The sequence below is a fragment of the Musa acuminata genome, chromosome BXJ1-3 (assembly GCF_036884655.1).
Source record: "Musa acuminata AAA Group cultivar baxijiao chromosome BXJ1-3, Cavendish_Baxijiao_AAA, whole genome shotgun sequence".
Classification (NCBI taxonomy): domain Eukaryota; kingdom Viridiplantae; phylum Streptophyta; class Magnoliopsida; order Zingiberales; family Musaceae; genus Musa; species Musa acuminata.
Genome location: NC_088329.1, coordinates 8895001 through 8910361, shown reverse-complemented (window position 1 = coordinate 8910361; position 15361 = coordinate 8895001). Strand labels below are relative to the sequence as shown.

Below are 15361 nucleotides of genomic sequence, written 5' to 3'. Positions count from 1 at the left end.
ATGGGATATTCCTTTTAAGATACCGAGAGCGGATGATACTCTATCGACACTCAATAGCTCTCGTAAGGTTAGCTGCCACTCCCAATTACCGGTTGTACTAGATTTGAAACTTTCAAACATATAAGTCTAATATCAAAGAGTGGAGTATTCATACAGGACATCCTTTGTGTCTTAAGTCTAAGGACCATATGCACTACTGTGATTACAGAATCGTTGTTTGACAATAAGACATCATCAACCATCCAGTATTCCATGAGCGGATCAATCAGTGAACTTATTCTCCAATGAGCAGTGCATCCTTAGTGTCTCCACACGAGCAACTATGAGACTAGCCGTCTCCATCATATGGATGAGTATACAATACACTAGTCTGTCCGGTTATCTCAATGTCCATCTCGAGTAACCTATGACTATGATTATTTATAGTCTATATTTAAAGGCGAATCGGTCTCATTATCATGATATCATCACGATCCAATTTCCATTGCACAAATTCATGGACATCACAATATATATGCATATATACAACAAGCAATATAAAGTGAGAGAATATCATAATAATATAATAAATAAAAAGAGTACATGTCATCACTCACATAATTGGCTTACACGATACTTATGACTAACAAAAAATAATTTATTAAAATATATCAATTAATCTTTCAAATATTATTAATATCAAATAATATTAATTAGTATTCAATTGACTTAATCAAATTGGACTCAATTTAACTATAACCTATTTGAACTTATCTTAAATCCTTACCTGATTAGTATAACTTAGATCATATTAAGTTTAATTTAAGTTAAACGAATTTAAATAAGTCAAACCTATTTGAAATCATACTGAATTGAATTTAAATATGATTTGATTCAATTAATTTTTGGATCAAAATAAAATAATAATAATAATAATAATGAGTTATACCGGGCTAAATTGAGCCAAGCCAGTGATATGCATGCACATGACTGCATATATCATATTAGGTTGGATCAACTCGTAGCCATGGATTGATCATATGTATCACACTCATATTGGGTTAAGTTAATCTATCATATGGGTTGGGTCTAGTTTATTGGTTGAGCCTGACATGTTAGTTAGACCTAGTCTATAGCTTGCGATCTAGCGTTGGGCCTAACCTCATCGTGGATTTCAATTTAAATTCTAATCAATTCTTTCAAATTTGAAATATGACATAATGAAATTATAATAAAAATATTTAACCATTAGCATTGAGTCATTAAAATATAATAAATAAAAAAGTATATAAAATTATGAGAAAATAACATTCCTAATCAAATATTATATAAATATAATAAAAATCAAATATCATCATGTCATATTCTTATTTTTTTAATTACCACTGTATCCTTTAAAACCACAGTATGCCTTTTCTATCTATTGTTATTCCATTACAGTTTTTTTACCATCCCATAAGATTAAAAATTTACGAGTTAATCTCAATCCAAGCATAAATTCTTTTATATATCCTCTCAAATAAACTATGAGAATAATTTCTCATCTTTATTGCCACATCTTTCAAAAGCTGTTGGGAGAAATATATGAGCACTCATGATACTTATTCCAATGTGACCAAGATATCGAGATATATGAACTATAAATAAAAAATTAAAATTTAATTTTTAAGGTTCGTTCCTCCACATGCAACTCTTTTCCATATTTAAGTTTCTTATACAAACAGGACCAAAGACTCTCAATAGTGACTATATAAACAATTATTGTTAAATTAAAAAAAAAAACTTTAAAATTTATTTCATGATTTGGGATCAGATATGACTTTAACCACTTATATTTGAAAATAAACAAGGTACTAATTTTTATTTTATTTTTATTGGCATGGAATGAGGCATAGTGTTGCGCCCTTCATTTCATCTTCTCCTTCCTTCAATCGATCAGTGTCACACTTTTTATCTATTTTAAGCCATCAAAAAACGAAGGGTTTAACCTCCTTAGTTGGAGTTTGAGTGAGCTGGACTTAACCCAAAATTCGATCGGGTTATAGAAGCCCCATATTTGATAATACAAAGTGTATGTATTACTTGATAATCTTCTTGATTAAATAATGAACAAGAACCAAAAAATAAAATAAAATTAAATAACTTGGTTTGTACACAAACCGAACCACGGGAGATTCGCCTGGATGTGGGGGCCCGACTCGTGCGTTAACTGGGGGTGGTGGTCCCCGGTCACTGTGTTGGCTCCAGCTGGCTTGTTTCCGAGCGCCACGGCGACCTCCCCTCTTTGCCCTTTCTATATTTTCTTACTATATTTGTTTTTTTTAATTGTTTACCTTCAAAGAAAAACTAAGGCGCCTAATCTTTACTACTTTATTCTCCTTACGGCCAACCGGCACCAAGTCCACCATACCCACCAATGGGCTTCCGAAACGTCGGCTTTGAACTCGAAACTTTTGGACGTGGACGCGTCGATCACTGTGCTTTTTCCCATCAGTTGTCTTCCGCAGCCAGGGAAGACCGACACACCGGTCATAAACCCAGGGACCCACTGGAAAATCCCATACTAAGCACCAAAGGATGAGCGTAAAACTGAGTTCCCTCAATTAGCCCAAGCAGCGAAGGAGGAGCCTACCCAAGCCGCACAGCATTGGATGAAACGACGGAGAAACGAACGAGGGCTTCGGGCCACCTACCCCTCGGACCCACAGCACATCCGACGAGAATACGCCAACTCGTCCCCAACCGTCGGATCCCCACCATCAAGCGAAATCAAAGGCGGAGTCGCCAAGCATCCGACGGCCCAACATAGGGAAGTTTCGGGGGCGGTGGGTTTACCTCTTCTGGCAGCCGTCCGATCCTCCGTATTGGGGCCCCTGCACGATACCTAAAAATGAAGAGGAGGATGGGCTTCTCTCACAGGGGTTTGTTCCCTCTTTCCTTCTCCCCCACCCCCCCCCCCACCCCCCAGCCCCACTGGAGAGACTTGGATAGGAGGGAAAGAAGAAAGAGACAAAGGCGAAGGCTTTCGTTGCGGACATGGAGTCATCGCCCAAGGAGGACGACGCCGGCTCGGGGAGAGCCAGCGGGGGAGGTGGAGTTGGTGGCGGCGGAAGCGTAGCGGGGCCGGTCCACCACCGGTTGATCGCCCCAAAGCCGGAGCCCATGGAGTTTCTGGGCATGGGCGCGCTACCGATACTGCGGCGACCCGCCGCGAGGACCAAGGACCGGCACACTAAGGTGGAGGGGCGGGGGCGGCGCATCCGGATGCCTGCGGCTTGCGCCGCGCGGATCTTCCAACTCACCCGTGAGCTCGGGCATAAATCGGACGGAGAGACCATCCGCTGGCTCCTCCAACACGCGGAACCGGCCATCATCGCGGCCACGGGGACCGGCACCGTCCCGGCCATCGCCACCGTGGTTGACGGCGCGATCAAGATCCCCACCGAGGCACCCTCTTCCTCATCCGCCGGGCTAACGTCCACCTCAGGCGAGGACGAGTCCGCCACAAAGAGACGGAAGAAGCTCCAGCCAACGCGGGCGGCGGGGAGCGGCTCCGCTTCCGCCGGCAGCGCCGTTACGGCTTTCTACCCGGTTCAAGATCCTTTACTCCAAGGTGGAGGCTCCATCTCCATATCGACGGGACTGGCGCCTATAGCTCCGACGGGGGTGGTGCCGATGTGGGCAGTGGGAGGCGGCGCCTCCTCCGACGGAGCGAGGGTGCTACCGCCAGGGGCGCTGTGGATGCTGCCGCAGCCTACCGCGATGGTCGAGCCGTCGGGCCAGGCGCAGATATGGACGTTCCCGGCCGCGTCACAGATCATCAACCTCGGCGGACCTCATCCCATGGCGGCCACCGCCGTGTACCCGGGCGCGGCGCCGGGTCCCAACGTCGCAACCGCCGCTGGCGGAGGCGAGCCAAGAACAAACGAACAAGCGGTTACTTCCACAGACGGAAAGAAGCAAGAGCTACAGCTGATGGGGGGTGCGAGGGGCCGCCGCCGAGATGCACTGCTGGAGACGGAGGAGGAATCCGACTCGGATGCCGAGGAAGAACCGCCATCGGAGTCGGATGCCGAGGATTAGGTTTCGTTTTAGGCTGTTCCTTTTTCTAACTTCATTTTCTTCTACTGAGCTTTTCTTAACCTGTCGTGCTGTGTAGTTCATCAGGAAAGGCGATGAAAGACTGCTATGTTTTTTGTCCTCTTACTTTCTGGGTAACAGGGAAGTGCGCACGTGGGCACGTGACGGATATTGTATTTTAATTTTATTGTAGCTATTTAAAAGCCCCTTTTTCTCCTGTAACGAAGTTTTGGGTGGTGCGGGAGGCGGTCAAAGCGGCTCCGTGGACCGCGAGGGTAGGCCGGGCGTGGGGTCGTATCGTGGGCCCCAAGATGACGACGGAAGGCGGCATGTGCTTTTGTAGGTGGGGAGCCTGGCCGGGGGTCCGTACGACGCGTGTCCGAGGGTGAGCAGTTATCGGTGATGGGGTTTCCTGTCTCGGCGGAGGCAGGGAACTAGTTCGTTCCCGGTCAGCACCGAAGTGGACCAGTCGTGTTCTACGCCTTTCAAAGGTTGCTGTCATTGACTCGAGATGGGACTGACGACCGAAGCGATATTGACCTCACGTGTTTCGTCGATGGAATCTGTATCGTGCTCTAATAACAATTGGGGATCACGATGACACTGGCGTGTTGCTGTAGAGGATCATCTAGTGTGGGGGGGGGGGGGGATGCCACAATCAGGACGATCCGACGGCAGTGTTTAGGTAACTTATGATGGAAGAAGAGATGGTTATGGGACCTTTTTCATGGTCTGTACATCCAACCCCAATCGTGGTGTATCCTTTCTTCCATGGTACAGGTTTTGAATGAGTTCTATTCCTTTGGTTCAGACCCATGGAAGACCTAAAACGACTGCAGTTGGACTTGCTAGATTAGGTCATTTTGGGAGTTCCTGTGTTCTTTTTGTTAGGGATGTTCCATTTAAAGCGGAGTGTTGCCGGTCCAAATGAAGAGGTATGTGTATGAGTTCTTCAGGGTGTCCGTTTATGAGTGTTGGAACACATGAGATATTGGATCAGTATTAGAATTGCTCGAAGTGATTTACTCGAGTCCTGTTTGGTTTTTGGTCCCATAACTCGATGTGCCAAGATTATGTGGTGAAATTATTTGATCCATATTTTGAGTGTTAAAGTTGAGCGTTTTAATAAACAAATATTCTTTTAGATTTCATCATGTTGACATGACATACAATTGGACAATTGGACATAGGGTGAGGGCTACTTGTCCATTTCAATGCACAATGTACGTTGCTTAAGACAAATGCATCGTATATAGAAAATATCTTTGTTTGCTATGGTGCATTAAGCATTTCAAATATTGTTTATCACATGTGAATGCATAATAAGCAAGTGGACACCTCAGCTATATCAAACATTTGCGATGCTTTTCCTAACCTAAGCAAACGTTCTTGCGTGCCAAAGGATTCTTTGGCATCGAGAGTTGCATCAAATGATTCAGATAGTTCTTTTTATCATCGATGAATACATCGAGCATGAGAAACCGCTTTAGTTATGTTAAGTGCCAAGGAGACACTTTAAACATGTCAGTAGAGTTGAGTGCTTATGATATATTTTTTGTCTTGGATGAATACAATGAATATTTTTGACCTTCATAGCGTATTTACTATGTTTGATATATATATATATATATATTTATTTATTTATTTATTTATGTTGGTTCAACGTATATGCAAAAGTAGATGATTTGGTTGTGTCAGCCGTTTTAATTTTTCTCCTTATATAGTACTTTAATTTTTTTTTAAAATCTAAGAAGATGTATCGTGCTTTAGGAGACACCTTATATATTTTTGGTCTTATGAGGATGAATTGCACACGAGGACATGCTTTCTATGATTAGGGTGCACCGTACACGTTGGTGCTTTTTTTGTCTTTACGCAACATAATACATGAGGAGATGTTATTTTGGTTTGTTGGACTGTATCAAACCCTCGTATGTATGTATTGTGTAAATGTGTCATGTATAAAGAGATGTTTTGCTCGATTAGGAATGTATCAGGTGCTTCAAGCACCTAGCTTGATTAGTCAAGATGGTTCAATCGATTTGATTGAGCGGGGCGAGCAGGCCTATCAATCATTTTTTATTATAAGATTAAAATCTTTTATATTTTTATATTATTTTTTTATTAATAAAAAATTACTAGTGCCTCGTAGTAAAGTGATTCTAAAAATGATTCAATAATTATGATTTCATAATTTTTTTACTCTTGGATAAGCATAGTCGGAGCCAAGTCTTATTGGGATTGGAGTGGTCATGCTCATATCATATTTGGAGCCCATTAATGACTGAAGCCCGTATTTGGGTTGGTGTGGTCAGGCTCATATCTTATTGGGGTTGGTCACACGTGGGCTTAATCTGGGTTTTGAATGGGTATAGTTGAAGCCTAAGTCAGACTCGTTCAAATCGAATTGATTGTGGAGCAATCTTGAGGATGATCGGAAGACATACACCCAATTGTCTAGAAGATGAATACGAAGATTTAGACTTCCGTTCGAGGGTGCAATGCTCCCTCATCAGAAAATAAGAAATATTGCCTGATAAATGGGGAAGATTTAGCAAACAAGCAAAAGAATCATTTGGTATAATTGTAAAGGAAGTAAAAAAGAAAAGAAAAAAAAAAGTGATTAATTGGAGGGAAGAGAAATGTTCAAATTGCTCCCTCGTCAGCAGAACTAGCGGCACACATTCGCCTAATTATCTCCGCCGAACCCCAACCCACCCCAATCCTAACATCCTCATAAAGAGGCCTTCCTCCGCTCCATCCATGGATGCAATACCGCTCCTCCTCTCTCCTCCCCACCTCGGCCGTTAACCCATTACGTCGCCCGCCCGCCCCGCCCCGCCCCGCCCCGCCGGCACCCGTCGGCTAGAGGAAGAAACACCAGGAGGAGGAGTAGGGTTCGCCTGCCGCTATGCGCGTCATAGTCCCGCTCCAGGCTGTGGTGCAGGGGAGAGGTGGCCTCGTCCTCGGCTCCCTCATCCCCTGCGCCCTCTTCTACTTCCTCCAGCTCTACATCCGCCGCGACCGCCGCTCCTCCTCCGCCTCCAACCTGCCCGAGCTCGCTCCCATGCCTCGTTCGCTCTCTAGGAGCCTCCTCTCGCCCCGCGGCTCATCCGGGCCCGCGCGTCTCTCATCGCGCGGTGCTTCCGTCGCCCGGGATGATGACAACCCCTACTACGTCGGCCTTAAGAGGTGCGCCGAGGATCCTTACCATCACTCGTCCAATCCCCGTGGCTTCATGCAGCTCGGGTTGGCCGAGAATTGGGTGGGTGTTCTTCCTTCCCTCAGTTTTTTACTATTTGGATGGCCGATATAAAAGGATTTGGCCTACCGTTTGGTGCTCGTCTTCGGTACAGTTGTCGTTGGATATGATCCGAGATTGGTTGGTCGGTAATGTAAAGGAGCCATTGCTGTTAGATGAGGAGGGAGAGTTGAGTATCCACGGATTGGCGACGTATCAGCCTTATGATGGATTGATGGATTTGAAGATGGTGAGTAAAAGTTCTCTGCTTTCGTTTTCTAAGTTGATTAATTTCATTAATCTTGTTAATATTGGTGCACATTCTTCAAGTCTGTGTTTCTAATAGATTTGGCGAAAATTTCAATACGGTTTATGATGTAAAAGCTAATGGGAAACTGAGCATGGAAACATAATAGACGACCACCGATCTCCCTTTTGCTGCCCATCAATTTGGTCCTCATCAAATATTCCTCTTTTTGTTCTTTAATAAAACTAGATGCAAAGTTAAGAAAATTTGTATGCATTTCTTTCTTTGTAGTAGTATAATGAATACACATATTCTGATAAAAAGTTGATGGCATAACAAATGTTGTGAATTAATTTCAGAAATCTGATTCGTACGACAACATGTTGCCTTATGAAGCAAAACGTATATCATCAGCCATATCCTTCCGCGAATTGAAATCTTCTTAAATCCAATTGTAGGAGCAAACCGAATGATTAGGCAATATCTGTGCATGTCTTTCTTTGTAGTTGTATAATGAATACACTTCTTCTGGTGAAAAGATGATGGCATGGCATAACAAATGTTGTGAATTAATTTCAGAAATCTGATTCGTACGAGAACATGTTGTCTTATAAAGCAAAACATATCTCATCAGCCATATCCTTCCATGAATTGAAAGCTTCTTAAATCCAATTGTAGGAGCAAACCAAATGATTAGGCAATGTCGGTGCATGTCTTTCTTTGCAGTAGTATAATGAATACACATCTGGTAAAAAGATGATGGCATAACAAATGTCAATCATAGGAGCAAACCGAATTATTAAGCAATATCCATGTAGATGATTTTTTTTATGTTAACAGACAGATGTTGCAGAGGTCACTTTAACACACTTCACACAGTTGTGTCAACCTTAGAAAGCTGCATCTAGAATTTTATATTTATAGATGTTAACAAATATAGGTGTATTAGACACCTGCATGATCTGCATTTGCAATCTGTTATTTTATTTTCGAGAATTGTGAATGTTTTTGAGTTAGTCTTGTTGTGAATGCTATAACTTTAAGATTTGGATGGCAGATTTTACTTTCTGAAATAACTTTCTACCCATGAAGAATATCTACAACATAGGCCAAAAAAATATTCAAGCCATGCGTACATTTCGTTGCCCATTATGTGATTTTTATATTTTTGTATGACTGCCTTTATACATATCACAGCTGATTTCTTGCTTGTGAAATTTGCTTGAGTTATTATCTTAGGTAAGCGATCATACATGTCAAATTCGTAAATCACTACCCAAGAGTTTTCTATATCTATTCCAGTTTGCAAGTGGATCATTGTCTTATGTCCAATTTTATATCTGGCCATGATATTTTATTATTATTATTATTTTTCATGTTAATATTATTATTTTGTTAATCTGATTTTTCTTTTTAAAATCTGGCATATAAATCTAACATCATCTTGAGATTGTTCATTGTTTTTCAACAGGCTGTTGCTGAATTTATGGGTCAAGTCATGCAGGGATCAGTTTCATTCCATCCATCACAAATTGTGTTGACTGCAGGTGCTACTCCTGCAGTTGAGACACTAAGTTTCTGTCTGGCTGACCCTGGAAATGCATTTCTTGTTCCATCACCTTATTACCCTGGGTAATTATTATTTTATCCTCTAAGAAAACTTTCATTATTACAAGTAAACACGAAACTAAGAAGCATCCAATGCAGGTGGGATAGGGATATCAAGTGGCGAACTGGGATAGAACTTATTCCTGTTCCTTGCAGAAGCACCGATAACTTCAGCATAAGTATTGCTGCTCTTGAACTAGCATACAACCAAGCAAAGAAGCGAGGTGTGAAAGTTTGTGCTGTTCTTGTCTCTAACCCCTCCAACCCAGTTGGTAATCTAATAGATCGGGAAACACTATATGATCTTCTGGACTTTGTCATGGAGAAAAACATACATCTGATTTCAGATGAAGTCTTTGCTGGATCAACATATGGGAATGATAGATTTGTAAGTGTGGCTGAAGTTCTAGATTCAGAAAACTTCGATAGGAGAAGAGTTCATATAATATATGGACTGTCAAAAGATCTTTGTGTTCCAGGCTTTAGGATCGGGGTCATCTACTCTTACAATGAAAATGTCCTGGCTGCTGCGTCAAAGCTGGCCAGGTTCTCATCCATTTCGACTCCTACCCAATGTTTACTTATTTCAATTCTCTCGAATACAAAATTCATTACAGAATATCTCAAGGTAAACAAGGAGCAGTTATGCGACATGCATGCCTTATTTGTTGATGGACTGAACCGGTTGGGTATCAAATGTGCTAGTAGCAGTGGTGGGTTCTATTGTTGGGCAGACATGAGTATGTTTATTCAATCATATAATGAGAAAGGGGAGCTTAAGCTGTGGGATAAGCTGTTGAATGAAGCTAAGATTAATGTGACACCTGGGTCATCATGTCACTGTATTGAACCTGGATGGTTTAGATGTTGCTTCACAACATTGACAAAGCAGGATATTCCTATAGTTATGGAAAGGATCCACAGAATTACTGAGAGCAACTAAGTTGTTGAATTTTCAGAATTTCCATCTTCAGCTTGCATTTTTTGATAACTTATGCAAGTGGCTCTCTGTTTGAAGAAGTGCATTCCAAAAGTCGGATGGCAAGAACTAATTCCCATTGGCATTCAATAGTAAATATATATATTTTCAGTTTAAGATTCGACCACCATAGATCTTTGAGTTCCCACTGTCACTGAAAGCTGGGACTATATCACAACAAACTTTGAGAGCTGGAGAGAAAGGTTAGTGTTGAAATTTTAAGACAGTTATAAACCCTTTGGTTGAGAGGCTCGAGTAAGCTCCTTGATATCATATGAAGCCAACCTTTGGGTTGCTTGATGGTGCACTTCTTGCTCTGGTTTGTTAAAGGACAATATAGAGCCTCCATATTCCTGTTGCTCCCTGTTAAAATTAAATTGGGATGCTAGTTGTCTAGCGGCAGAGGTATATTCAGATTTCTCTCTCTCTCTCTCTCTCTCTCTCTCTCTCTCTCTCTCTCTCTCTCTCTCTCTCTCTCTCTCTCTTTTCTTTTTTTTTGGTACTAGTGGGGGATGTCCACTGAAATGCAATTTTTTTTTGGTCTTGTTATAACATTTGTTGTAATCTTCTCCACTGCTTTAAGTCTCAGCTAAACAGGACCTATGCCCGTGTATCAAGTTGTAACAGCTCTTAAAGCAAAATCTTGCTTATTCTAAGCTTTTGATTTGTTTTACTATTTGTGGCATGTCAAGCAATTGGTTGAAGTTGTCGGTCTCCTAGTAAACCTTGTTCTTCCCATAGCAAGTCACTCTGCTGCCTTAATGTGTTGCTGTAATCAAATACCCCATGATCATTGGATTTTTTTTTCTAGTTAATAAAATTCATAAAATAAATATTTAATATTTCAAGTTGGATGATGTTATTTTTATTAATAAATTTAAAAATAAATATTAAATAAATATTTTTTTTAAAAAAAAAACTTATTATCTTGTGTAGAGGGCTCATCTCTTATTATTTAAGAGGAGGGATTCTTATTCTTTGTTTTTCATTAGCCGTGAGGAAGGAGAGGTAGGTTCTCTTATTTTTTTAAAAAATAAATATTTTTAAAAATAGGATTAAGATATGTTATTATTATTCATGTAGTTTTATAAATTTTTTGTCTTGTATGTATGATGTTAGTTGTAATACTTGATTTCTATTATATTTATATAATAATTGATTAAAAATATTATATTTTCTCTTATTTATTTTTTTAATCTATTGCTATTTATTGTGTAGTAATGATTCAATGTTAATGATTAAGTGTTTGATTTCATGATTGATCATCTAAATGTTTGTTTCTTTTGACCATTTAAATTTTGTAAAATAGAGATAATATTTTCTGTCTTCTTAATAACATATTGAGATGATTCCAATTTGTATAAAACTTGTTTCATTTGAAAATAAACTCATATATTTTTTAAATAATATTTTTTTATAAATTGAAGCATGATCTAAATAACTTGTGCAATATGTCTTATAGATTCTATCCAAAAAATCTATTTTTAAATTTATCTATTCTTATTTTTATCTCTTTAAATTTGGTTACAGCTAAAATTTTTTCCTCAATTGAACTTTATGTGATTATTTTAAACTCTTATATCTTTTATTATTGGTTCTTATCATAGTGCTCAAACCCATTTTACAGAAATTTATATCATTGATTTCTTCGAGTACTTTGTAAAGTTTTACTCTTACAAATAGTATCAACCTCATTTAACCTATCTATTTTGTTTTGACTGTAACATTTAGTATAGAGTTTTGTTTTGACAAAACTTAATTCTTTAGAAACTAGACTCATATATATATATATATATATATATATATATATATATATATATATATACAAGAAAACAAAAACAGAACTCCACAGCCCACCCCATTCTCTAGAAGCATCCGCCGCAGCCCAACTCCGCAACAGAAAGTGCAAGCAGCAGCAGCGGCTTCTCATCTCCTCTACTCTCGCCCCATTCGCAGACAACCAGGGCCGATGGTAGCGAGCCTTCTCTCTCTCTCTCTCTCTCTCTCTCTCTCTCTCCTTCCTTGCGTGTTTTCAAGTCTTGCAATGATGTTGATCCCCTAATTCCTTTCTTGTTTTTGTTGTTGTCTTGTCGACCGTGCTCATGCAGTCGGTCACCCTGCACACGAATCTCGGCGACATCAAGTGCGAGGTCTTCTGCGACGAAGTCCCCAAGACCGCGGAGGTTCGCGCGCGCGCGCGCTCTCTCTCTCTCTCTAATCTCATGTCTTCATCGTTCCTTCTTTCTTCCCTTTTGGCGTGTATTTTTGCTTCGTGTAGGGTTAGAAGCGTCTTCAGCATCTGAAGGGAATCGCGCGGCTTACAGAGATTTGCTAGAAGATTTTGTTTAGGTTTAGTATTATGAATCATGGAAGCCGCCTTCTTAGGGCTTAATCTGCCGTCTGAAGGGTCCCCGGTTTTGTAACGATAGAATGGGTTCGTAATAGCTAGCAAATTGACCCGTTCTTTTTTTGTTGGATGGATCAGTTTGTCCAGAAATGTCAATTCTTCTTGATGATAGTAGAGTTTGTCCAGCAAGCTATATCTTCATGCTGTGTTTTTTTCTCATCTTGGCCTTCTTCGTCCTTTTCTGTTTTTCTCTCAGGCATCTAAACATTAGACTAAATTGGATTCCACATATATGGCCACTTGCATCTAGTTGATCCACTTAGCTTGTTTAAATTTAATGGGGTTGGCCAAAGATACACTATGATAGACTAAATAAACTATGTGGCAATATTGTACAAATCAGATGTATATCTCTGGTTCTAGGTTGTGACAAGAAATGACCTAATGTTGCTGGGTGGAGCTGATCAACTTTATCTCAAAGAGATAGTGACCACAGGACAAAAACTCTATAGTGTGAAGTGTGGAAGACAAGGGATGATAGAATGAAAGAGGAACTAGAATGCTATTGAGTAATGCAACACAAAATTATGAAAAAATGTGTTCCTTTCTTCTTTAAATGGTGAATTTTGAATTACTTAAGATCTTGTATGATATCTGGCTTTTGGACCTGATTTCTAAATACTTTTTGACATGACTATATGAACACAGTTTGTCTAGAATAATAGATGATTCAGCCTGGTTTTTATACTGTGCACAATTTAGTAAAGCACATTAAACAGTGGATCTTCAGGGTTTGCTCCAACAAAGTTTTGCCACTTGTTAATACTTAATGCTCTTAGCGATGCAACTTTTTAGTACAAGGACTTGGTGATCAAACTGTTAGACGTGATGTTGCTTTAGCTATGAATAGTGCAGGCATGCTAATCTGTAGAACAGCCACTTTATGTTGAAACAATTTTTAGATGAGAATGTTTTATTGTGATATCATATGCCAGCTCCTGAAGTTTTTTTCTGGCTTCCATATCTACTCCTCTGTCCATGAAAGATCATATATGGAAGATAGCTCTCGTAAATTTTAGCCTATAGAATATTGGAAGAAACTTATTCTTCATCAACCATGATGCAGAACTTTTTAGCACTTTGTGCCAGTGGTTATTATGATGGAACCATATTTCATAGAAATATCAAGGGTTTCATGATCCAAGGTGGAGATCCTACGGGCACTGGTAAGGGAGGAACCAGCATATGGGGCAAGAAGTTCAATGATGAAATCCGGGAGTCACTCAAGGTATTTATACTAAATTTGTTGCCATCTCTTGTCCCTGGGTATATATATGGTGTTATAGTCAGGTGGCAAAATGAATGGACATTCCTTACTGCAGACATATCATCCTACGAAAAATTCATTTTAATTGTAAAAAAGGCATTTTTGTTCATGACTATATTTCATCTTTTTTATTGATATACTCTCCAGTAAAGTGGTCTCCTCAAAACGTTTTACAACTTATTTGCATTTCAACAAAGGTTCTGTTAGTTATTGAAATTATATGATTAATAAACTCTGATGCAGTTTTCTTTAATTTTTTATAGCATAATGCGAGGGGCATACTCTCAATGGCCAATAGCGGCCCAAACACAAACGGAAGCCAGTTCTTCTTGACTTATGCCAAGCAACCTCATCTAAATGGACTCTACACAATTTTTGGAAAAGTCATTCATGGGTTTGAAGTTCTGGACCTTATGGAAAAGGTGAATACTTTTGAGAGACCACAAACATAGTGTTGATCTTTTAAACAGGCGATGTCTGCATTTTCTTTTTTGTTTGTTGGGCTTCTATTAAACGGAGCTGACTCATTCTGCTGTTGCTTTCCAGACACAAACAGGACCAGGTGATCGACCACTAGCTGAGATCAGGCTTAATCGTGTGACTATCCATGCAAATCCTCTTGCCGGTTAAATTTCTCTTGGTGAGTGGTCAAATACCTACGATCTTAATTATCCATGAGCTTCAAATGAAAACTCGAACCGACTATACTATTTATTCTTTCAAGGAATTCAAGAATCCACTATACATAATATTGGCTGCATCTGCACTGGCAATCTTCCCAAGTGCAGGTCCTGAAGATGCTATCCAAGTTCTCGTCTCACAAGATGCAACACAGAAACATGGCATTTTAATGTACACACTTTCTACAGAAAACTTTCTTCTGATTGAAGTTATCAACTCGGTATGCTCTTCTTGAATGGGCATTCTCCTACTAATTATTGTAAGAGTTTATCTAAAATTGTTTCTTGAGAGCACATCTTTTGGAGTTGTAGTAGTTTGTGATAGGTTTCTTCTTTTCGATACCTTGCACTAGACGTGTTCATTCATTTCATGCCATGTTTCAGAATTCGGTGACAGCTTTTTAGATTCTAATGGTGTGGTTAGAATGGGTCAATCTGCATGAAATATTGGATTAATCTGCTGCTTTGCCGGACGTGCATCTTCACATCTTTTGCAGCATAAATGTATATGATTTGTCTGCCAACAAGGAAAACAAATTCATATTTCTAGCCGAAGAAAAACCTTATCGCCATGAAACATGACTGCCAAGAAATCAACAGAGCAACGGTCATTTAGAGGATACAGGCACTCATCAGAATGTGAATTCGCAAATCAAATCAAACCAAACAAGCTTTACCAGTAGCAGACAGGCAAAGCTTGTGGGGAATGAAATGCATATAAACTGGTCCCAAAACAGAGTAAACATTTTACTAACAGAACATCATATTATCTAGTAATTAATGCATCCTAGAACACAGATTAGACATTTTAATTACAAAAGCAATAATGCCCAACAAAATAAATTCATGACGAATAAGAAATACAGTTTGGAC

General features: G+C 39.8%; 4 protein-coding genes across 5 annotated transcripts in view; 3 read left to right on the top strand and 1 right to left on the bottom strand.

The window, feature by feature from the left end:
* Positions 1-2943: 2943 nt before the first annotated feature.
* Positions 2944-4276, top strand: LOC135621749 (transcription factor PCF2-like). The gene has a single exon (XM_065123456.1). The coding sequence runs from the start codon at positions 3016-3018 to the stop codon at positions 4060-4062; it is 1047 nt and encodes a 348-aa protein (XP_064979528.1). The 5' UTR covers positions 2944-3015; the 3' UTR covers positions 4063-4276.
* Positions 4277-6861: 2585 nt separating this feature from the next.
* Positions 6862-10429, top strand: LOC135621733 (1-aminocyclopropane-1-carboxylate synthase 6-like). Its single transcript, XM_065123455.1, has 4 exons — positions 6862-7324; positions 7416-7550; positions 9019-9179; positions 9255-10429. Exons 1-4 carry the CDS (start codon positions 6971-6973, stop codon positions 10096-10098), a joined length of 1494 nt encoding a protein of 497 aa, XP_064979527.1. The 5' UTR covers positions 6862-6970; the 3' UTR covers positions 10099-10429.
* A 1550-nt stretch (positions 10430-11979) lies between these two features.
* On the top strand, positions 11980-14892 carry LOC103977980 (peptidyl-prolyl cis-trans isomerase CYP18-1). 2 transcript variants are annotated; one of them, XM_009393667.3, is made up of 6 exons: positions 11980-12106; positions 12243-12317; positions 13608-13769; positions 14072-14230; positions 14355-14448; positions 14597-14892. In XM_009393667.3, the coding sequence occupies exons 1-5, from the start codon at positions 12104-12106 to the stop codon at positions 14436-14438; spliced, it is 483 nt and encodes a 160-aa protein (XP_009391942.1). In that variant the 5' UTR covers positions 11980-12103; the 3' UTR covers positions 14439-14448; positions 14597-14892. The 2 variants fall into 2 exon arrangements, with proteins under 2 accessions (XP_009391942.1, XP_009391941.1); XM_009393666.3 differs by having other exon boundaries at positions 14533-14892.
* A 341-nt stretch (positions 14893-15233) lies between these two features.
* LOC103977979 (bZIP transcription factor 29) overlaps positions 15234-15361 on the bottom strand; it is a 5009-nt gene continuing 4881 nt past the window's right edge. Inside the window, exon 4 of the mRNA XM_009393665.3 lies at positions 15234-15361. This exon is cut by the window's right edge and continues 374 nt beyond it. The gene's annotated coding sequence lies outside the window, so the exon portion shown is untranslated.